Source organism: Natator depressus, chromosome 2 (assembly GCF_965152275.1).
Source record: "Natator depressus isolate rNatDep1 chromosome 2, rNatDep2.hap1, whole genome shotgun sequence".
In the NCBI taxonomy this organism is placed as follows: domain Eukaryota; kingdom Metazoa; phylum Chordata; order Testudines; family Cheloniidae; genus Natator; species Natator depressus.
The window spans coordinates 109,770,406-109,794,482 of record NC_134235.1 but is presented as its reverse complement, the minus strand read 5'-3'; the positions used below and the strand labels follow the sequence as shown (position 1 = coordinate 109,794,482).

At 42.1% G+C, this 24,077-nt stretch overlaps 1 protein-coding gene across 1 annotated transcript in view; it reads right to left on the bottom strand.

The window, feature by feature from the left end:
- CAP2 (cyclase associated actin cytoskeleton regulatory protein 2) overlaps positions 1–24,077 on the bottom strand; it is an 88,208-nt gene that overhangs the window by 9,111 nt on the left and 55,020 nt on the right. The window contains exons 5-8 of the mRNA XM_074944843.1: positions 21,474–21,617; positions 20,877–20,962; positions 17,239–17,344; positions 788–977 (exon numbers count right to left, since the gene is read on the bottom strand). Of these exons, the coding sequence (XP_074800944.1) occupies positions 788–977; positions 17,239–17,344; positions 20,877–20,962; positions 21,474–21,617 (526 nt within the window). The remainder of the gene's footprint in view (positions 1–787; positions 978–17,238; positions 17,345–20,876; positions 20,963–21,473; positions 21,618–24,077) is intronic.

Genomic DNA, 24,077 nt, shown 5'->3' with positions numbered 1-24,077 from the left:
CTGTGAATGGGCTGGTATTATGTCTTCACAGATAAGCTCAGCAATGTCTATTGGCATCTCTCTGTTCACAGATCTAAAGGTTCACTATATCTGTCATCAGCTGTGCATGCCGCCACTCCATTCATTTTATAGGTTCATCTGTGAAAATTAGATTCTCTAGCTAATCTGATTGTAATGCACCCATCCTCAGAATACCTAGGGCCAAAGACTGAACTTTACTGTACTGCGTATATTTCAACTCAAAACTGTGTACACTAATTAAGACTGTCCAGTTTTATTAAGAAAAGCTTAATAGCTTTATCTAGGTGTACTTACAACAACATTATACAGTGGTATAGCAATCGGTACCTGCTTATCTAAACCAATGTCTCAGTACAAATCAGTGTATGCAGAAAATGCAGAGTGGACAAATTCTAGTCTCAGTGACATCTGGGCACTGCCACTGAAGTCAACAGGACCCAAAGTGTCAAACTTGGGTGCCTATAATAAGTGACCAAATTCACACTGAGGGATCTAAATAAGTGACAGGAATTTCAAAGGTGCTGAGTACCTATGAGATCCTACTTATTAAATGGGAGCTGCCAGGGCTCAGTATCTCTGAAAATCAGGCTATTTATTTGGGTGCCTCAATATGGATTTAGATGCCTAAATTTAGGCTTCCAAGCTTAAAAATATACTGGCTTTGGGCAGTATAGATGTGACTAAAGGGAGAATTTGGCTAAGTACATATAGTGGTAGCTAGTATCAGTTGGCTGAAGAGTGACAAGTTGAACTATTTTCCTCTAACCTTTGGTAATTGCCTCTCCCTGGTTAAGCTGGGCAAACAAGGCTGAGCGAGATGTGGTTGCTTCATCCTTTCCACTTTCTGTATCGAAGACAGGAGGAGGTCCTGGGGGCAGCGGTGGAGGTGGGGGTGGTGGGAGGCACTGCCCACTTGTTAGAGTAGACAACACAGATGCTGTTGACGCAGTTGGGCCCTATGTGTGGGAGAGATGGAAAATATGTTTAATACAGTTTTTCAAAAACGCTCTATTATGGAATCTTACTTCTTTTCATACTTGAATGCTGCTGGGATTTGGACTTCGGCCAGCAGTGGGCTTGGGAAAAATTGCTGGCACTAATGAATGAACTTACATATTAAGAAAGATTCATAGTGTAAGGAAGAAAGTTTCTTCTTTCCCCAAATACCCAGATAAAATAAACCCCCGAATGATGCACATTCAGTATAGGCCAGACAAATAAAAAAGCATTTCACTCTAATCTCCAGTGAAGATAACACAATGAATAATAGGGTGGAACTTGCCCAGCCAGTTATACACATGCAAAGTGGGCATAAAATGCTACCCTTCAGATTTTGAATATACTTTGCAATGTGGTGTAAGGCTGTGGTGACTCAGGCTGTTAAATTCAACACTATATTTCAGAATTCTGATTTGACTGCTTTTTATTTTTTTAAATTTCTATATGTTTCTAACACAATAGCTCCAGGTGCAGTCGTAATACCAGTTATAGACAAATACTGTAATGAGGGACATGGATATAGTGTGAATAAACTAATCTTTCTAGCAATTGGTTTGTATAATCAGCAGTACATGGTATTGGTCTGTTTGAATTATATGTCTATGCCAGTGCACTATGAAAAGAAACAGAACAGCTTTATTAGTAAAAAATCCGATTCAGATCTTAGATTTCTAATTTGCCTGACTCACAGGAAAGACAGGAAGGATCAAAGGAATTGGGATTCATTTTTTCTGTCTGACCGCTCACCGAGTGTCATTCTGATTCCAAGAATCCCTCATCTGGACAGCACCTCTGCAGAGGAGGACAAAGACTATATGGAAGATCAGACGTTTGGAATCTATACCTGAAAACCTCATTGTTTCAGGCATAACTACCACCTAGAAGCAGCAGCCCAGGCTGGTTATATGGAAGTAGCATGAGGCCCTCTGTACCACTTATATCTTACATGGGGGCTGCACAGGCAGGTCGTTAGGAAAATGGATGTATAGGAGGGCCTGGCATCTGTGTGGGTCCAGCACAATCCAATGGGGAAGGCTACAATGGGATGAGGCTGCTGGAAAGGCCATAGGTTCACATGTGAGCAGAGTCCCTGAATTATTCCAGCCCATAGACTAGAATAGCAGTCAAGAGGGTGAAGGCTAGGCTGGGCTGCACAAAACCTGAGATGGGAAGGTGGATTTTACCTCCACAGCCACTCCACTCCCATAGAGCACAGATCCTTGAGCCTTATGTGGGATGGGTAAATTTCTCCATAGAGAAAACAGAACTTTTTGTTTGGTTTTGGGATCATTTCCCCCCCAGGCTGCAAAACTGCCTCACATCCTATTATGGACCCAGTCTAAAGCCCATTTCAGTCAATGGGAGTCTTTCATTTGAGTTCAGCAGGCTTTGGATCAGGCCCTATAACAACAAGGAAGCATTTTGGCAATTGTATCAGAAGTAAAAAGCATGGCAGTAATTGACAAAAATATGCTAATATATTCAACCAACAGTACCTCTATAATGTACTTTCCCACTGTTTCAGTCTAGGGTAAGATCTTTGCATACAAGTTATGACTCAGGTAGTGAGTAAAGGATCAGAACTCTAAACACTGTAAAACCAGCAGTGTTTTGTATTCCTCCTCCTCCTCCATGGGCTAAGTAAACAATAGAGGTTACAAAAATCATTATATTCCACTACACTCCTAGAATTCCTAGCAGCACTCACTGAGCCATCAAAGCTTGAATGGTAAATAAGCTGCATTTTCTCTTGTTTCTTACTTTTATGCACATTTAGGTGGCTTGGGAAAGGGAGAAGAGAAAATAACAATCGACTTTGTAACAGAAATCAAGGAAGTTCAAGAGTTAAGTTGAACTTCTCTTGCAAACTTTTTTCCTGTGTGCCAAATTTTTTTCTCAATTACAGCCAAGCAACATAGACAGAATATCAGCAGACTGCAGAGAAGTCAATCTGCACAACAGCCTAGAGTACAATCATGGGTTTTGGAAGAAGGCTATAAAAGTTGCTGACACTGACTAGGGAAGTGTCTAGAACAGTGTTTTTCAACCTTTTTTCATTTGTGGACCCCTAAAAAATTTAGAATGGTGGTGCAGATCCTTTTGGAAATCTTAGACATTCTGTGGACCCCAGGTGAAAACCACTGATCTAGAAAGAAGAGTTACAGCCAAGTAACCCTATAAAAATCAACAGAATAACATGGGTGTATGTGAGAGCAGAATTTGTCTCCATAATTATTGCATAGGAAGAGATTCTCAAAACCTAGTCCCACTTTTTAACCTGTCATGAATTTCAGTCATAATTTAGGCCACTGAGACATCTAAGAACAAATCTAAGGTAATGAGATTGCTGGGGTATAATTCAGGGCTGAGTTTGCTCCATTGTACGTACACATCTCAAGGCATGAGGGACTCAGCTGAAGTTACCAAACACACCCAGTGAACACACCTGGGACAGAATGACGAGAAAAGACAGACCAATTTAAATAATTAGGAGGCATACAGAAACATACTGGTGCTGCTGTCAACTGTCTGCCTCTGTGTGTACTGTGTGTGTGTCTGTCTCTCTCTTTTAACCTGTACAATATTGAGTTGCCCAATTTAGATCAAGTAAATATTCATGCTTCATGAAATTCATTCCATGGAGGAGGACCCATGTGTAGCATAGAGGCTCCTTGGGCAAGGGTCCCCTGTTCTTTTAAAACAAATCTCACCTCAGACCTGACAATCTCACTCCATCAAAGGCATGTCTTACAGGATATTTAGCCATAAAGAGCGACATGTAAGGTATCTACAGAAAACTTATAACCAGACATGCCAAACCCACAAAAAAATGCAGAAATTGGGCTTGTTTTTGGCTTAATTGACTTGTGAGTTGCTTGTTGGCTAGTTTTTGGCTTGTTGCTTGTTCGGCTTGTAGCTTATTGCAGCTTGTTGCTTCTTTTTTTTGATCGGCTCCTGGCAAGCAGGGGCAAGCAGGGGAGAGAGTCAGGGATGCACAGTGGGCCCACCACAGTCCCAGACTGCATGACAGGGGTATCTAGTCACATAGAGTGGTGGGGTTCTTAGGGATTGGCTTGTTTTGGCCTTGTTTTGAAATGGGATTTGCTTGATTTTTGGCTTATTGTGAAAGTCAGGGTGCTTATTTACCGCATGGAAGTTGGCAACTGTGCTTATAACTTGTCAAGACTCATAATCTTTGCAAGATATATATGGATAATATTTAAGGAATAATGTATTTATATTGAAATTATGCTTTATCGACTTGGAGCAAAAATTAGTCACCAGGGTAGTCTTGGTGATGACCTATTCAAGCAAGAGTTGCCACCCCTCCCTAGTCAGCTGGTGAGGTAATGCAAGATTCTATTGTCTACCCTTGCCACATTGCAGAACAGTCAATGGAAAACCATCAAAGACAAATGCCAACAATCAAAACAAAACCACTTGGAAGTGAAAAAGAACATTTTAGCAGGCAGGAGATTGCCCTGGCTATGAATAAAAACAAAACACTGTTTCACTATAACAGAGTGTAGGGAAAGGCGCTCTGGACCCATTCATTGAAGAAACCCTTTAACAAGGGGGCTTTCATGAACGTTTGGATCCTAGTTCTTGTGAAACCAGCCAGCTCTGCAACAAGCTGAACTTTGGGGGGAAGCCTACTTTGTTGTATAGGAAAGGTAACTACTGCTAAGCATGGACCCAGGTTTGTGTTTTACGATTGTTTTGTGTTTGTAACCAGTTGTTTCCATCCTTTTCTCTCACTTCTAGTTAAATCTTTATTCTTTCTTAAATAAACCTACTTTTGTTTTATTGTAAGTGTTCACAAGTGCTGTGTGGTTTTCAGGAGTGGTGGTTTAAGGTAAAACTGGTAAACTGGGGTACCCTGCACCTCTGGGTGCCGAGAATCTGGAATTTCAGTGAGTAGCCAGTGTCTGGGGCTGGATGTCACAAGGGAATGATTCAAAGGGACTCAAGGCTTGAGGCGCACCTATTGTTAACCTGCAAGGTGAAGACAGAGCTGGCATAGCCCAGAGGAGAGTGTTTGAGTGGCTGACAGGCTGGTGGTGTCAGGGAGGTGATACCCAGTTACCAAAGGGAAGACTCCCTCTTGCTGGAGGCAGCGGTAAGAAAGATGACTCACAGTCCTGGGTACCCCGAGAACCATCACACCATGCAAGGCCCTTCATGCTGAGGAAGCCCTGAGATACCTCTTGGCAAGGGGACAGGGAGCAGGCAAGCAGACTGGATGTGCAGGAAAGTCTTTGCATCCCTAGCCTGCCAGGGCAATGGATTTTGTGCTGCTTCCAAATACGCTCGTAAGGAGGGCAGTTTTGGAGTGGGCTTGGTTAGGAGGGTCCATTGGATCCATAAATTGGTCTAGTATCTAGGAATGGCTGCATAGTGATCACTGTGGGGCAGCAATCACCATACAAGCTGGAGTAGTAGCTATGTAAGGGGTATTTTACAGTTGGGTGACCTGTCCCTGAATTGGGGTGAATTCCATTCCTGTCCAGTTTCCACTGAGTTCCCTTCATAAAGCCTATTTATTTGTGCTTTGCATTGCGTGGTGGGTGTATGTGTGAGCCCCTGGGAATTGAAAAAACAGCACATTATACGCTCACAAAAGTTCATCTTTTCTAATACAGCAGGTGCTTAAAAGGCTTGCTATTTGCAAACAACTCTTTACATTAACTTTGAGCAGATGTCCACAACAATGTATCTTTACACAAAGAGTATTTAAGAGCCATTTGACTAGCGAGGGATGTTTTCTGCAAGCCCCTGTCTTCTATTTTCATTTCAGCTGTTTTCCTTGGTAACAGCTGCTCTCCTCAGTGCCCTGGTTTACATACATCCACTCAAGTTATGCTCAGGGATGTTTGTTCCCACTTGCATCTTTGGGTGGTCATTTTCCATTTGTAATTAAGATCTTTTTGTTGAAACAGTGTCATCACTTGCAAATGTGCCCCTTGTAAGAAATATTAGGGAAGTGACTGACTTCAGCGCTAGCTAGCTAAAATTACAATTTTATACAAATACAGGAAGACATCTGAGAAGAAGGGAATGTATCATAGACGTTTCATCACACAGTACTAGCAGTCTCAATGTGGTTGCTTTAGTAAAGCTTGCTTTAGTAAAGATTTATATAACTGGACAAAGAATTCTTTGTAGCTGTCTGAGTAAGATCCTATGAACATTGGAAAGGCTAGAACCTAGCTCTATGCGGAAATAGCTGTGTAGGGGACAGGAAACTCTACAGGATTATCGTCATGGTGTTTCCTCTGCAGCCTTCCATTGGGGTCAGGGTTTGACCCTGTGTAGGTCAGAGTCATCTGCACAGAGGCCCTGTTCCTCCATACTGACTCTGGCTCCCTAGCAGCCCCCTGTACCTCAGTGACACAGTTCCAGTGGCGTCATGCTTATAAACCTCCAGCAGCTTGTGCATGCCCCAGGATTCTCTGTAAAAGGGGGATACTGCTGTGGAAGGGGTGCAGGAATGTAATACAGACCGTGGCTGTATTATGTCTCCACCCTTAGCTCCACAGAGCTACCCATATGTTCCTCCTGACCTACCTCTTTTCCCCCACTGGATGGGCCAGGAACGTGAAGGAGTAGAAAGTTGCATGGAAGAAGCTGATAACCCCACACCATGCTGGAGGGGCGACATCAAATGTGCAGATCAGTGGGGAAGAGGTGTTTGGACCCAAAGCTCTTTATTCTGAGTAGCTTCTCTATGGTAGCTCTTGGAGCGTAATTTAAGCCAGGTAATGTCCCAGCGCAGGCGTTACAACCTACCTGATCACTCTTGCTCCTAGTTCCCAAGGTTAAGTTCCTAGGAAGTTTCTGTAGGGCTAGACGCAGAAAGGATCTCACTTCTATCACTCATCAAGTTCAAATTGAGTGAGCCACAGAAAGGTATCTGTCCTTATGGTAGCATCCAGATGCCACAATGAGAAATGAGGCCTTAATGTGCTAGGTGGTGTACAAACACACAGAAAGACATGGACATGCCTTTTTTTGTTCAAGCTTTTGGTGATCTACTGCAGGGTTTTATGTGTAATAACAAGGAAGATGGGAGGATGAAGGTTCCAGTGCAGTGTGAGATTACTGTGGAACATTTAAATGGGAACACATCTCATTTTGTAGTCTACTGATTGCTCTTAGTGAGGAAAGACCTTGGGTATAAATATAAATTTCTAAATAATACATACAATTATATATATATATGTGTATATATATATAAAAATAACTGACGTAAATTAGAAATAAAATGTATCCCTTTATATCTATCTCATGATACAGGTATCTAATTGAGGACGAGACAAGTGGTTTTGGGGGGGCATAACCCCCTGAAATTCATTGAACGCTTTCCTTTTCAAGGCAACAGATGAATAGGACTCCCAATGGGGAGGTTCACTTTCTCCTCATAAAAGGATACCCCACCCCCCTTTTTATAATCCTAGTTACATGCCTGAAATGATTACTGCTCTGTGTTGTTCTCTTCATACACATGCAGGCACAAAGATGAGGATCGTAGAGCTCAAAATATCATGTAACAGCCTCTAGGAACAGGTGGACTATGACACAGAGACATAGATCTTTTGTTAAGGTGTTTCTTCTGTAAAAGTGGCTTAATGTTATGGCCCTATTAACTACAACATGTTAGGCCACCTGTCTGCAAGCATTCATGCTGCCCAATGATATGGAAGTTATACGATGAAACAGCTGATGTGCAGAGGCTGCAGTCTTTGTGAATAAAAAAAAAAATCCTCTTTTTCTGGTTCTCGGCAGGATTATTTATCTGTCCGGCTCTCCAGCTCTGAAGCCGCTTTTATGCATTTGTGCCATTTATCACCTGTTTGGGATTTAACATAGGGCCTATGTTGCCACTGAGCAATGGTACCATTCAATCACGCAATCAGAGATGCTTTACAAAGTCTGGGTTCTCTTAATCACCCTGGAGCTGAATGATGATGTACTATCATTAAGTAATTTGCTTAATGGGCCTATTTAAGCTGTTTCTTTTTTAAAAGTAAAAAAATGTGTAAATACTTCTTGTAACCTATTAAATTGATTAGTAGACATCTTTCTCTCCTTTTCCCTCTATGTATGTTCAGTCCTCCCATTCCATCCCCCTGGCTGTGTTTATACTACTGCTCAAGCTGCACTTGATGGCTGGTGTCAAACAAGTCTCCCCAGGCTTCCCCTTAACTGGGGCTGAATAATGTTTGGCCACTGGTGTGGATAGGGCCAAATCAGTATACAGTGTTGCGAACCCCTGCTAGAAGGAGGGAGTGAGGACACTTTCTTAGCAAGTGTGTTGAATGTAACCGACCCTATCTACACCAGTGGGGAAACTGATTTCAGCACTGGATGGTGTTCTGCCATGTTTACATTGAGTGTCCTGAATGGCTGTTTCTATAATGTTAGTGTCTCAGTGGTGAGACTCTGTCTTACAGGGGAAAGGTGACGGCTGAAGCTTTCTACAGGAACCTCTGCCAGGCAATCTCCAGCTTGGCATTGCACCGGTAACAGTCTCGGAGCACAGTGTGTTCTGTGAAATGGAAGTGGCTAAGTTTAAAGTGATGCAAGCTGGTCAGCAAAATGAGTGAGAGGGAAATACAACATGGGGCAGAAGGGTGCCCCAGAAAAGATTGGGGGGGGCAGGAAGGGCGGGGCAAGCCATGTTCTCTTACCAAGACCTAGAGAATTAAAACCCTATGTCCAGACTCTGCCCTTACTTATATTTGTGCAATCCTGCTGAGGTGAGTGGAGTTGCACCGCTATACAGTAACACGGGGTGGAATTTCACCTGATCATGTTAACCCCTTGTTTTATGAAAGATGAGTGTCGCTGGCAATGGTGGGTGCATCATTTATTTTCTAAATTTCTTGTTGGAAACATGGAATTGCATCAGGTGTATGTTTATACCTTCCCAACATCTCTTCTTCTGGGGGGTGGTCAGAAAAGAAAGATGAACTTTATTCCACATAAGAACACAAGACTTATAATTCCCCCTGGGCGTGGCTATGTGGCTTTTTGATAAATGGGTCAAACTAAACATAGCATAGCAGATATACTGTGAAGATAGCAGGAGGCTGCTGGTTGCAAAAATCAGCCTTTGCAGCCTCCTCCTCTGAGCATGCAGATGGTAGGGACAAGACAAAGTTTTATGGGGAAAATGTTGAGAATGTCTAGAGCAGGCGTCTGTAGCTGGGAATGAAGTGCCAAATGATTGTATTGGGACTAATATAAGGGCAGACTGGCATGCTAATTTATGGGCTGCAGTACTTACCACTGTTTGATCTATCTCTGGTTCTCGCTGAAGATGCTTAGGGGAGTTTTAATCAAAATTTCAGTTTTTTAAAGAACATTTAAAAATATTATGTATTCCATTATGAATATTTTAGAAAAATATGTGTTAGGAGATAAGACTTGCAGACACAGATAAAACTTTCATTGGCTTCAATGTGAGTAGGATCGGCCCACTGTAAATAAATCTCAATTTTGAAACTGTTCGTAAATTGCAGATTTTCTCCTAGGTATCTGTGTTTTTTTATAAATGGGGAAAATGTTTAGTGTTTCCTTGAGATTGTGTCAAAGGGAACATTTTCACTAAATTCACCACTATTGTGAGACTATTTCATCAAATCAAAAACTCACCAATTTTGTCCCAAATGACCGTGGTCTACAAAAAATAAATTATCCCAGCTCTACACAAGTAACTTGAGATGAATGTTTTGGAAAATAATCCTCAGGCAGTATTTGTTTGTTAGCACTGATTTGAGATACAGTTAGCTACAGCAAACTCTCCTTATTGCCAGTTGTTTTCAGGCCATAAAGTAAACCTGCATGAATAGGAGTGGATGTATTTCCCTGGTCCCTCCCAACACACTCAACCCCTCCAGCAAACTAAAACTTTTATGAGACATTCCTGATAGCTTATACTACAGCTGTTCAGTCCTTTTTCTAAAAAAGAAAAAAAAGTGGGGCGAGGGGAGGGAGAGATAGTTCAGTAGTCTCTTGCATTTCACCAGTGACAACTGAAAGAAGGAACAGTTTATTACTACAGCTGTAGATTTCGTCTAGAGTTCAAAAAGTGGTAACAAGGAAACATGGTTGCAACTGTCACAAAACAGAACAGTTGTTGTGTGGGGGAAATGATATGCTGATCATTTTCAACAGTTCATTATAATAATAGCTTTGCACTTCTACAGTCTCTTCTGACATCTGAAAATGTCCAAGCATTAATGAATTAAATTTTACTGAGCTCTATTAGGTAAGTAAATATTATTATCCCCATTATACAGATGGGTAAATTGAGGCACAACACTTAGTGACTTACCTAGTAGAACCAGGTATCATGACTCCCACCCATTCACGTGATTTCTGAAACTTCACACATTCCAATCAATTCAATGAATCCCCAAAACCTTACTTTAGGGAAATGATTTCAGATTGAATTATTTTGGATCATACTGGCAAGAACAGTCTCTTTGAGTTGCACAAACACAATCCTGTTAACATTCATGAAAATTATGCTTGCATATCATGATGAAAATATAATTCTATATTTTATTCCATGGGTGTCAGTGGGGCTGAGCAGTGGGTGGCCTGTATGCACTGGTCAATTACCAAGTTGCAGTCAGGAGATAAGTCAGGGTCGAACTGGGTAAGGATACCAGGGAGTCAGGGTCAGGCATCAAGTTACAGACAGCAGGCAAATAGCAGAGTCTGGGACAAACCAGGGTCAGAAGCCAGAGTCTAGGGTCCACAGCAAGGCAAGGTCTGGAGAAGAAGCAAGCAGGCAGTCTGTGTCATTGCTCAGGACAATTCCCCATGATGGCTTCCTGGTTTATATACCAGCATGAGACAATCAGTGGGCTGCAAGGGGCTGCCACTCAGACCCTGTTGGGCAGTACTTCCTGCAGTGCCTAGCTCCACAGGGTACTCCAGCGGAAACGTGGCGTAAGCTTCCTATGACAATGCTGAATTGTTAGCAGCCCAGAATTCTCATGGTCCAGGTTCTAACTCTTTCTCCCCTCCCCCCCAGTTCTGGGTTGGGTTCTACTTGAGGGTTGGGGGTGGTTCCAGAGCATGAGGTGTGGTGGTGCCTAGACTGTACCCCCCTACTGCGCCTGGTCTTGTTCATTTCCTGAGCTCTTCTGAGCTGGAGAGGAGGCAAGGGAGTGTTCTGGAACCACACAGTGAAAACAGAGCTTCACTGCTGTCTATGTTCTTTCTCCTGAGGTCAAGTGTTGGTGACCCTTGTTGACCTATATGGGTTCAGGACTGGGTCCTACAGGCTTTGGTGTAGAGGGCGGACATGGGGCATCTGACCACCCCTCATTTCCTCCTGCTACTCACACAGCTGAGAGTTCATGTGAGATCAATAGAGGCCTGTAGGCAGGTGGGGCAGGCTAGCTCATCTTTTACATACTCACTGAGCACCACCGGAATTTATGTAGTTGGGCAGTGTCTTTCCATTGGATGTCCGCTGCACACTGTTGGAAATGAGCAACGTAAGTGGCTGGCCCTTGCTCCTGGCGAAGCTTCCAGAGGGCAGCCTCTGCAGAGCAGCCACAATGTGGGTCATCAAAGATGGTTGAGAAGGCTTGCAAGGAGTCCCAATCAGAGACCATGGGCCTGCTCTATTCCAACAGGAGGGAAGCCCAATCGAATGCTTCACAGGCAATCAGGCTGACTATTAGCTCCACCTTTGTCTGGTCCATGGGGTACGTTGGGGGCACAGCAGGAAGAGCAGGCTGCCTTGGTTCAGAAACCCCTGGAATTTCCAACAATCCCTGTCAAACTGTTTGGGCAGTGGCACCGCAGGCGTTGGTTCAGGCGATGGGTGGTCTGTCAGGCACATAGTGTGGCTGCTTCTCCCTGTAAGCATGCCAGCTGTTTGTGTAGAGTTTGTGCTTTGACAGTGAGCTTCATCACTCGGATCTGTAGTATTAGGTTCTCCGCCTGCAGGTTGGCAACTTGCTCTTGCAGGTCCCAGACCCCAGGGGAGCTACTGGTCGGAGGGCAGCCCACCCCTTCCATCATATATGCAGGGGTTAGATGGGCTTAGGGGGTGAAGGTGGTTTGAGTAAACTGTCAGGGCAGGGCTGTGGGTAGCCTGTGTTCATGGTCAGTTACCAAATTGCAGGCAGGAGAAGAGTAGCAGGGTTAGGGTCAAGCCAGGTCAGGATACCAGGACGCCAGGGTCAGGCACCAGGCAAGTAGCAGGGTCAGAGTAAAGCTGGGTTGGGATACCAGGGAATCAGGAACCAGGTTACAGACAGCAGGTAAATAGCAGAGTTGGGGACAAACCAGGGTCAGAAGCCAGAGTCTAGGATCCAGAGCAAGGCAAGGTCTGGGGCAGAAGCAAGCAGGCAGTCTGTGTCATTGCTCAGACAGCTCCCCATGATGGCTTCCTGGTTTATATACCAGCATGAGCCAATCAGTGGGCTGTGAGGGGCGGCTACTCAGGCTCTGCTGAGAGGTACTTCCTCCAATGTCTATCTTCATAAAGTCCTCCAGTGGGAACCCAGCCTAAGTGTCCAATGGCACTGTGGAAGTATCAGCAGCCCAGAACCCGCCGTCGACCTATCTAGTCCCTCAGGTTCTTCCAAGGGGAACCAGTCTTGTGAATAGTTTTTCCATGAGCAAAGAGCCCAGAAATGCACTAACCCTATTTATTGTTTAAAAAATCTGCAAATACAGGTGGCTCAGTTCTGCCACCTGTGTGAACGTTGAGAAGTAACTTACTCCTCAAATAATTACACATATTTCAGTGGGACTGCTTAAAGAATAAGGTATTACTCAACAGGGTGGCAGAATCAAGACCGAAATGAATAAGGGTGACAGAACAGGGCACATTATTATCTTTCAGAGTCTGTACAGATCTATTTTTATCAGCATAAGCACAATAATAAAAGCTGATAGAGCCCCTGTGATTATATTATGAGGGCTGATTGCTTATGTGTGCTTTCACCCTTATGTGCCCTGTACTAGGGCCGCTATACTGTACTCCATTAAGACCTATCTTGAACCTGCCTCTTAAAGCATCCAGAACTGGCCAGTGCCAGAGACAGAGATACAGTTCTAGATGCCCTAATGGTCTGATCTAATTTGGTAACTCCTATGTTCTGCACATTTTCCCAAGATATTTGCAAACTGGTTGGAAAAAAGTAGTAATTTCCTAATGATTTTCCAAGACACTTTTTCTCTCTCTTTAACAACCCCAAACACTCTGAGTTATTTATTTTATTTGTGTGTGAGTGTGATTTCTAGCATTCCTTGTCCAGTTGTGTAGATACCAATGACAAATTATTTGTATGACATGGTACTTATAAATATGCATTCAAGTTGGTCAAAAGTTTATTGTATACACAATAGCGATTCTGTACCAACATTTTCTTTCCATAAACATTTCTTTCTCAATGCCTAGCCAACCTACCAGTTTTTCCTTTTATGCACATAAGCAGATGCTATTCCTTTCAAGGATTAACAATTTTGTTTGTAATAGTCCCATAGTACCTATCTAAGACCCTGATCCTGCAAACACCTGGGCGTGTGCCCGACTTTATACACTGTGGGTCTGGTCCTGACTTGTTGAAGTCAATGGGATCTTTGCCATTGACTTCAATAGTGCAGGATCAGGCCTTGTGAGTAGTTCCACTGATTTCACTGGGAGTTAAACCTGTGCTAAATTGGTCAAAAGTTCCCTTTTAAATGCAGTATCTTTATGATACAGTCACTTTATGCCTGGCCAAAACTCTTAGGTGTATCACTTTTGAAAGCCTGAGTATATAATCAGGGATTCACTGAAAACTATCCAAAAACACTGATATGTGACTGTTTAATTCTGACTTTAAAAAGTAAAAGAAAAATCATAATACCATTTTATAACTCATGGATTTGTTACAGGTGTCTAGTAGAAAAAAATCTAAACAGAAAAGATACATGCTAATTTATTAAACTTCTGACTTCGTAAGGTTCACTTGATGGTATGTCAAAAGAATTACATATCACATCAATAAGAACATTATGTTTAGAATTTGACATCTGAGTCCCAGGTCATCTGAGATTTAACTGAACCATACTTTCAGGATAAACCACTTCAGATAGGACATATTTCAAGTGAGCGAAACTAATAATACTATGGATGCAGTAAATCATCTTTAACCAACTGTAATGGATGGAGTACTGTCTGTGGAGACGTTATATTTGATATGAACAAATAGTGGGTTTCGGTCTGTTTGCATACAGCACTCTGATTGACAATTAAACCAAAGGAAACAGAGAGACCCTGGGTGGGAGGCTGAGATGCTGACTTACAACCAGTCAAATGTATCCTGCAATAGCTACTATTTTGGGAAAGATTGCAGGTGCCCACAAAGCTAAAAATGACTCCTATCTGACGAAATGCAAATGAGATAGCTTTGTCTTATCTTAATATTAGTTCCATACCTGTAAGGTTCCATTATGTAAAATAAAATTATTTCTTTTATATATTCGCAGATATAAAGTTGGCCCTTATTCTAATGCTCATTCTGCTAATAGGGTAATAGAGTTCCTTAGCCCTGTCTTATAATCATTTCAAAATCGGTAATTCTTCTCACACCCACTGACTGGATTAAAATAGAATAGGATGCAGCAAGGGTGTAATTTTATACTAAATACTGAGAAAGAAAGTGAAGTTTAATATTTTAAACCTTTGCTAATGAAAGAACCCCACAAAAAAGCAGCTAATTCCTCAGACACCTCAAAAAAGTTTAATATTTTACTTTGGTTCAGACCAAAAAGTACACATATTTCAACAAGTGCTAGTTTCTCCTTTGTTTGAACTTGCACTTACACTTGCTATGCTTCAAGGTCTTGCATGGTGCACAGGGAAGAGTGCAAAGTTTGTAGTCCAGTGCAAATCTGAGCAAAAGCTATCCCTGGGCACAAGTAACATGATGTACTAGGCACAGTTGTTTTCCCTGAACAGAAGTAAGTTTCAAGCCCCTTGAGTGCAAAGCATGTGCAGTGAATGTATGTGTCTAAAGGGGCATGTCAAGTGCGATCCTTGGCATGCTAATATGTGTTTCTTTCTCTGGGCCAATGTAACTCCTATTAAAGTCAGTGGAAAGACTCCCGTTGACTACAATAAAAGTTGCATCAGGGCCTTTATCCTGACTCCTACTATTAGGCTGTAGTGATTTGGCAACCATGGATTTGTAATATTAGAATACGTCTTAGAAGAGGTGGCTTAGTGGTTAGGATGCAGGCATCAAAGGTTAGCGATAGATACAGTTTATCACATGGATCTCACCTCTGCATATGTGCCATATATATTGGAGGGGAGGTAACCACTTCATAGCTGAAGTTAAAGCTAGCCTCCATTATAAGATACAATTTTAGCTTCTCTGTGTCTTTGGATTGGAAAACTGTTTTGGCCTGAAACTGTAACGTTCTGGTGACTTGTCCCATTCCACTTAATTACAAATTTTTAAACTGTGTCTTTATTTGCTTACACAAAAGAAACTATGAACAATATTGTATGTGTGTGCTTTTTAAAAAAAATTAGGACACTCCAAAACCAAAAAATTGTTAATGAAATTTCAGGGCATAAGACATTTTGACTCACATCTAGAATTCCTCTAACTAGATAAGTAATGTGAGTACATTCTTTAGACTACCAAGAAGAAACTTAGACTCTTACATTTTTATATTGACAGGGGATCAAAATCCTTGCATGTGTGTCAAACACAGCAAATTCTTTATTCTTAAAGTTTAACCCTATTTAAGAGAATAGACAACAGATTGCAAGATGATCCTCTAATGTGGTTACACATCATAGTTGTAACACAGTGAAAATGTACTTATATTGTATATATGTTACACACAATATATACACACAGCATGGAGCTCAATAATTATTTATATTCGTATAACATAGTAAAATAAAATGATCTATACTATAATAATGTGATATGTGTCCCTTGTATTTCTTTTTCTCATTATAAAACCTCCCTCTTCTCTGTCTTTCCCTCCCATTCTTCCATCTTTCAATCTCTCCTTAACTTTTTATCCCCTTCTTAACCTTTCTTCTGCTCTCTATCCCCACAAGCAATAGCGCACTGGACCTGGAGAATCTAATTTCCTTACTCCACCCTCATTGCTGCTGAGAACTAGGAGCCCAAAGAATTTCTCCACCTCCCCAAATGTCTAGGCCACAATCATCCTAAAGCATCATTCTGTCCATCTTTCGCACAAGTTTCAGCTGTTCTCAGCGGAGAGCAAAAAGAATGTAACTTCTGCTACTGGCTAAGAACAGTGAGCTGTGACCATTGCCTGCTCTGCTCTGGAGAAGCACAGTTGTGCAGCCACACAGCCAGCACTGTTTAGTCTCTGATTTGTGTAAGACACAAAATTTCTGGGGAGGCTTCACCTCCCTGGGGCCCATCCGTTGTGATGCTTTGGAAAAGTGAAAGGGAAGATGAGGGTAGACATGGCACTATCCACAAAGGCAGATTAAAGAAAGAAAAATCCTGCAGCCAGCATACATTGAGCCTAGTTTGTTCATATCTGACGACTATTATTACAATGTCCACCTCCGCCCACTCAGATCTCCATTTTATTTTATCAATGCACCCGACCCACTTTAGATCTCTCATACTAGGAGACTAAGGCTTTGTCTACACCAGCACTTTTGTCAGCAAAAATTTTGTCAGGGGTGTGAAAAAACCACACCGCTGACCAACATAAATTTCGCCAACAAGCGTGCCAGTGTGGAGAGCGCTATGTCAGTGGGAGATGCTCTCCTGCCGACATAGCTACCACTGCTCATTGTGGGTGGTTTAATTATGCCAGCAGGAGAGCTCTCTCCTGCCGGCATAGAAGAGCTACACAGGAGACCTTACAGTGCAGTGGTACAGCTGCGCTGCTGTAAGGTCTGTAGTGTAGACATAGCCTAAAAAGCTACCTTACTACAACATTCACTGCTTTGCACGGTCAACTTTTGTTTTGAATCTTCTTCCTGGGTCACATTTGTCTTATCCCCTTAAAATATTTTTAAAATTTTAAATACAGAAATGTCGTCTTCTTCTTTTTTTTTTTTTTTTAAATCCTTTCCTCTCCCGGAGATAATGTTTGGTCTCACTGCAATAATGCCAGAATCTGGTAAAAGCAGAATGAGCTAGTGTTATTTTCTTGTTCTGACTGTGAAAGGGAAGGAGCACTCACGGTTTTACTCCAGGTGAGGCCTGTGGTATGATGCTCTTTGATGTAAGCTTGAAGCTCAGTCCAGATGTTCAAGTATGATTTCACCCAATCAACATGATGTAAGTCACTGTAAGGAAAAAAAAAGGAAATATTTCTATGTATGATTTATTGTGTTTAAATATAGATACTTGCTACCCTGTATTTAAAGCAGACTAGAGACTGCATCTGTCATTGGCCACTGACAATTCAGTCAGAAGACTGCTGACAGACAGGCAGCCCAGCAAATGGTGAGGCCTAGCAGACTGGTGAGCCCTGAGATCCTTCCAGAGGAGAGATAAGGGAACAAGAGGGCTCCAGAACAGAATGCTTCCTGCCCAGGCTCAAAGTGAGCCAGGGCAGTAATAAAGCTAGATGGGGCCCTGTGCCAGGAATTCAAACCTGGTCCCCTTCAGTGTTTTGATTTTTAGAGAATTAAAGATCAGCATATTCTGTAAAATGTCCTGGCTTCTGAGTTCAAAGGTAGCTTATTGCTTTCCTTTACACCTCTCAAATGAGCATGTGCTCTGCTACCCTTTCCCCTTGGAACATTTTAACCAGCACCTTATAAACTCTTAAACGCAACCAAAATATTAATCTCAAAAGAAAAGGAGGAGTTGTCATAAATAAAGGCTGGTCAGGAAACAAAGGTTATGTGCATCTTTAGGCTAGATAATACGGTGTCATGTTATAATTTCTCTCAGACTCATATTTATAAGCCAAGATTTTAAAAAATAAGTTAGGTTCCCAAATTATTATTTAGGCACCTAAATAAGTGGCCTAATTTTCCAAAACTCCAAGCACCCGGATGCCTATCATTGACTGCAATGGGACAATGAGTGGAAGTAAGAATATGTATGGGAGTAACTATTTGTAGGATGGAGCCCTTAATGGTGAAAATCCAGTTAAAGATAATAACAGTGATCACTAAAAGCCTGATCCATGGCCCGCTGGAGTCAATGGAAAGACTCCCATTGATTCCGTTGCATGGGCACTGGGATCAAGTCTTAAAGTAAAACAGCCTCAGAGAAAAATCTCCACACTTAAATCCTGTGTCTTTTTTGTTTATTTTTATATAACTTTTTCAGCTCCAATACTCAGAAATATCTTGGTGTGAAATACTAAACAAACATCATCCCTCTCCTCATCCCTAAAAATCATGCACATTGTTTATTCCTTTTCAAAAGGTGCACTTTCCCCACTGGTGCTTATACCCGTTCAAAAAGTACATTCTAAAATGGAGCAAAGAATTACCCAGAGTAGATCATTTTGGGCTCCAGCAGGCAATTCACAACTATAATTAAAAGAACTTTCTCAAAAATTCAGATCTGCAGATTAATTTTTACTTGGGCAAAAGATTAAATTACTTGTGAGCTGCTTTCCCTCTGCTGATCAGTGTGGATGAAAATGTGTATCAACAGACCTGATATAAGGACTTGAATCAGGTATAGATTCATAGATATTTAGGTCAGAAGGGACCATTATGATCATCTAGTCTGACCTCCTGCACAATGCAGACCACAGAATTTCACCCACCACTCCTACAAAAAAAACCTCACACCTGTGCTATTGAAGTCCTCAAATCGTAGTTTAAAGACTTCAAGGATCAGAGAATCCTCCAGCAAGTGACCCGTGCCCCATGCTACAGAGGAAGGCGAAAAACCTCCAGGGCCTCTTCCAATCTGCCCTGGAGGAAAATTCCTTCCCGACCTCAAATATGGCGATCAGCTAAACCCTGAGCATATGGGCAAGATTCGTCAGCCAGATACTACAGAAAATTCTTTCCTGGGTAACTCGGATCTCACCCCATCTAATAGCCCATCACAGGCCATTGGGCCTATTTATGAATATTTAATTACCAAAACCATGTTATCCCATCATACCATCGCCTCCATAAACTTATCGAGTTTAATCTTAAAGCCAGATAGATCTTTTGCCCCCACTGCTTCCCATGGAAGGCTATTCCAAAACTTCACTCCTCTGATGGTTAAAAACCTTCGTCTAATTTCTAGTCTAAATTTCCTAGTGGCCAGTTTATATCCATTTGTTCTTGTGTCCACATTGGTACTGAGCTTAAATAATTCCTCTCCCTCTCTGGTATTAATCCCTCTGATATATTTATAGAGAGCAATCATATCTCCCCTCAACCTTCTTTTAGTTAGGCTAAACAAGCCAAGCTCCCTGAGTCTCCTTTCATAAGACAAGTTTTCCATTCCTCGGATCATCCTAGTAGCCCTTCTCTGTACCTGTTCCAGTTTGAATTCATCCTTCTTAAACATGGGAGACCAGAACTGCACACAGTATTCCAGGTGAGGTCTCACCAGTGCCTTGTATAACGGTACTAAAACCTCCTTATCCCTACTGGAAATACCTCTCCTGATGCATCCCAAGACCGTATTAGCTTTTTTCACAGCCATATCACATTGGCGGCTCATAGTCATCCTATGATCAACCAATACTCCAAGGTCCTTCTCCTCCTCCGTTACTTCTAATTGATGCGTCCCTAGCTTATAACTAAAATTCTTGTTATTAATCCCTAAATGCATGACCTTACACTTCTCACTATTAAATTTCATCCTATTACTATTACTCCAGTTTACAAGGTCATCCAGATCCTCCTGTAGGGTATCCCTGTCCTTCTCTAAATTGGCAATACCTCCCAGCTTTGTATCATCCGCAAACTTTATTAGCACACTCCCACTTTTTGTGCCAAGGTCAGATAAGATAATAAAAAGATAATAAATAATAATAATCTTTAATAAAAAGATTAAATAAGATTGGTCCCAAAACCGATCCTTGAGGAACTCCACTGGTAACCTCCCTCCAGCCTGACAGTTCACCTTTCAGTAGGACCCGTTGTAGTCTCCCCTTTAACCAATTCCTTATCCACCTTTCAATTTTCCTATTGATCCCCATCTTATCCAATTTAACTAATAATTCCCCATGTGGCACGGTATCAAATGCCTTACGTTCTATAAAAGAACAAAAATGGGGTTTCAATCAGCCTAATTTGTCATGGAATATGATGGCTAAGGGGAAAAAAAACCCCCTAATTTGCAGGTATTGTATTTTAGTAACAATATGGTTCTATCGGCTAAAAACTCTGCAAAGGCCAAGTGAATGGGATTTGTGCAAGGGTTCCCCAAAGGGGCTCAGAAAAAGGAGTCATCCTCTCACTGTCTCAGGCTACAGAACACCAATAGCACTGCACCATATGTGCTGCAGCAACCACATGCCTCCCTGTGCCCACCCCTTAAGATCCCCATGCATTGGTGCAAAGAGAGCCCCTTTGGAAACACAGCATCAAGGGGCAGTAAAGTCTCAACTGCATGGAGCTGGACTCCAGATGATAGAGCCTAAGTGCAATTTTTCAAGCAGAAAAGCAAGATGGGCAGTCAGGGAATTCCATCTCTGCAGCAGTGTATCAGTCAGACAGGGTAGTGCTGTAGCTGGCAGTGTGTGTGTGTGTGTGTGTCGTGCGTTCACGCGTTGAGTGCTTTTTAATTTTCAAAACATTTTTTTGTCATGTGTTTGCAACTAATACAGTACTCTCTAGCACCTCAGTAAAGCTAGTTCTAAGCTACCAATAGAGAAAATGTAGACATTCACACCAGGCAACATACCTGTTTTTGTAGTCCTTTAACACCCTGTTAGTATAAAAGGTAGCAGCATCATTCATCTCCTTGACATAAGGGCCTGGTTTAGGAGACTAAGAGAACAGCACCATTGCCCAAGCAGAGCAAGAAAAAAATAAAAGAAGAGAAGAGTTAAAACATTAGTCAAAACCCCCCACCAGTATTTTAGACTAAGGGCTTGTCTTCACTACGAGGGAGATCAACGCCGCTGCGAGCGATGCAGTGGGGGGTCGATTTAGCGGGTCTAGTGAAGACCCGCTAAATCAACAGCAGAGTGCTCTTCGGTTGACTCCGGTACCCCAGCTCTCCGAGAAAAGTAAGGGAAGTCGACCGGAGAGCATCTCCCGTCAACACAGCGCAGTGAAGACACCAGGGTAAGTCGACCTAAGCTACATTATTCATGTAGTTGGAATAGCGTAACCTAGATCGACTTACTCCCCTAGTGTAGACTAGGCCTGAGTGTAGAAATAAGGAGATGGGAATGCAGAGTTAAATAATATTCAGGACTGCTCTGATTTGATTATTTGTTTATGGAGTACCATTAAGAAGTGCGTTTAAAAATGCCCTAGTCTGTGTCTAACTCACCACTGTTATCCACCCAAGTGCAGGAATGCTTTCGCTGACAGCTGAGAGGTGGTTGAACATTTTACTTCCTCGGTTTCTCTCTCTGAATGTCTGGATTTCCTGGATCTTGTCAGATATAGGTTTGAGCAGCACGGCCATCTCACTCTGCAGTAAAACATGAAACTATTGGTAATACTGGCAGACTGGAGGCACTCTGTGCTCAGCACTTCTCCGTGTAATGCCATCGATTTAGGGAGGCAATAAAGGTCAATGTCTTGTATCACTTGTAAGCTCACCACACAACTTCATTTGCCCCGCTCCAGTTACAACAGCAAAACATCCACCCATTAAATACTGATGTGCATTGCAATGTAAATTACAGTCAGCATTGGCAGTGTCTGAGATATGTGCAATCTATACAGCAGGGCTGGTCAAACTGGCTCTTTTACCATTAAAGTGTGGCTCACAAGCCCCCCACGACCCCCCATTCTCTGTCTACCAGACTGGGGGTGAGCTCAGGCCCTCTGCCTTGCAGTGGGGTGGTGGGGTAGGGACTTCTGTCCAGCAGGGAGGGGGGGGTCTCCGGGCTTTAGCCCTGTAGGGCGCACTTGCTGGGGCTCGGGGCTTCAGCAAGAGTGGGGCTGACGCCCCGAGCCCTGGCTCCTGCCAGGTGTGCTCCAGCTCTCGAACTTCTGAAGATTTTTGTATGTGGCTCAGAGGGCCAGTAAGTTTGGCCACCCCTGCTATATAGTTAAACAGGGACCTGTGCTTCCTGGGACCTGTGATGCTCCCCAAGGGCACCCATGGTTGTAAGGCACCTCACTACTACCTCCCTTTAGCAGACACAGACAAGACTCCTTCACACTGTGGATCAACTCCCTGAAACCAATGGCCTCTGGCAATACAAGCACTGCCTTCCAGGCCTCTGCAGGCCTCACTCCCTCTGAGCAGGTTGGCACACACCAACAGCCAAGCCCTTTCTGAGCATTCCCTGTTTTGTCCAGCCCCATATTCATTAAACACTCAGAGAAATACCAGGATATAGAGAACACTCACATTCAGAAAACACACACAGAGAAAACAAATGTACACATAAGGCATACACTAGCTTGTAAGATTCAGCTCAAGGCCCGCACTTTGCTTAACATCAGTGCTCTGAGATATATTTATAGTGAAAACAAGAATACGTTTATTATCAAATAGATATTCAAGAGATAGTGAGTAAGGATACTGGAAACATGGTTACATATGAAACAATATCATAACACACTTTCTAGAGACAGATTAACCTCCTTTCTAAAGATTTTCAACACTTTCAACCAAGGCTGGCTGAGATCCCATTTTCATGAATATAAACACATCGTCCATTTACTTCCTAGGTACAAGATGAAGGGGTATCTTCTTTGTCTTCTAGATATATCAGCAAAGTTCATGGTCTTTACTCACAGACAGGATAACCTCCCATAGATTGTCTTTTTTCCTGTGTGACCTTTCCCTGTTTGCTTCACACCTCTTCATTAATATTTGACTTCACATGTAAATGGGCAGCCATTGTGTTAGTTTACAATGCTTAATTTACATCCTGACACAGAGACGCACACATTTCTTACCTCCCGTTTGGAGGAAAACCTGTTTTTCACCTTTGCTGGTGACAAACATCTTGATACAGACTTAAAAAACATATTTTCAGTGTGTGTGTATATACATAACTTCTTCATACATTTCACTAGGATAGTAATGACCACTGTGACACTTGCTTTAACTTGAGACCTCACATGACATTCTTTGACAAAGCAAAATGTACATACTAGAATCAGAATATGCCCATAAACTTATCAACTGGCATTACGAGATTCTTGGGTCACAGGACCCCACTCCTAAAATGATTATACATTTTGAGTTACTGTGACAGTTAGTTTTTCATACGATATTCCAGAAACTTCTTTAGGACACTTGCAATGCCCTGGGTTTTCATTTTATTTATCAAAATGTATTTTATGTCTGATTTTGTTTTTTAGAAGTACAAAATATTTGTTTTGATGTATTGCTATACCAAGTAGAATTTGCTCTGTGTTTACCAGCAACAAACAGTCCAATAGAATGAGTACTCAGTGCGATTGAATAGCGTTTGGAATGAAGAGAAAAGCTGGATGAGCATAGATGGCCATCTAAGCTATTCTTTTATTCAACGTGAATATTAATCACACTTGTCCAGTGTATCAGATAAACTCATTCAAAACACTAAGTTGGTGGAAAATTTACCACATTCAGTAATAGACACATGTTGCTGCAGAGTGAGAATCTGTCAGCATCTTCTTATCTGTAATATAAACTATCTTGCGACCCTAAAATATATTGCCACAAAAATGGCTCAGTTTTTGATTTTAAAAGTTCGGTCACCTAACTCATGCCGCACACTGACATGTGACCGACTTGAGAGAACACCATTCTCCAGTGCCCACGCTCTTTCCTGAAATATAACCGAGGGGAGAAGTTGGCCACTAGTATTTATGGACAAAGTTGTCTGAGACAGATATTTCTTTTCACTTTTCCTAAGAGTGTAACTGTTTGACTGACTTAACTGTTTACTGAAGAAAATTCATTTTTCAGAATACTTTGAGGACC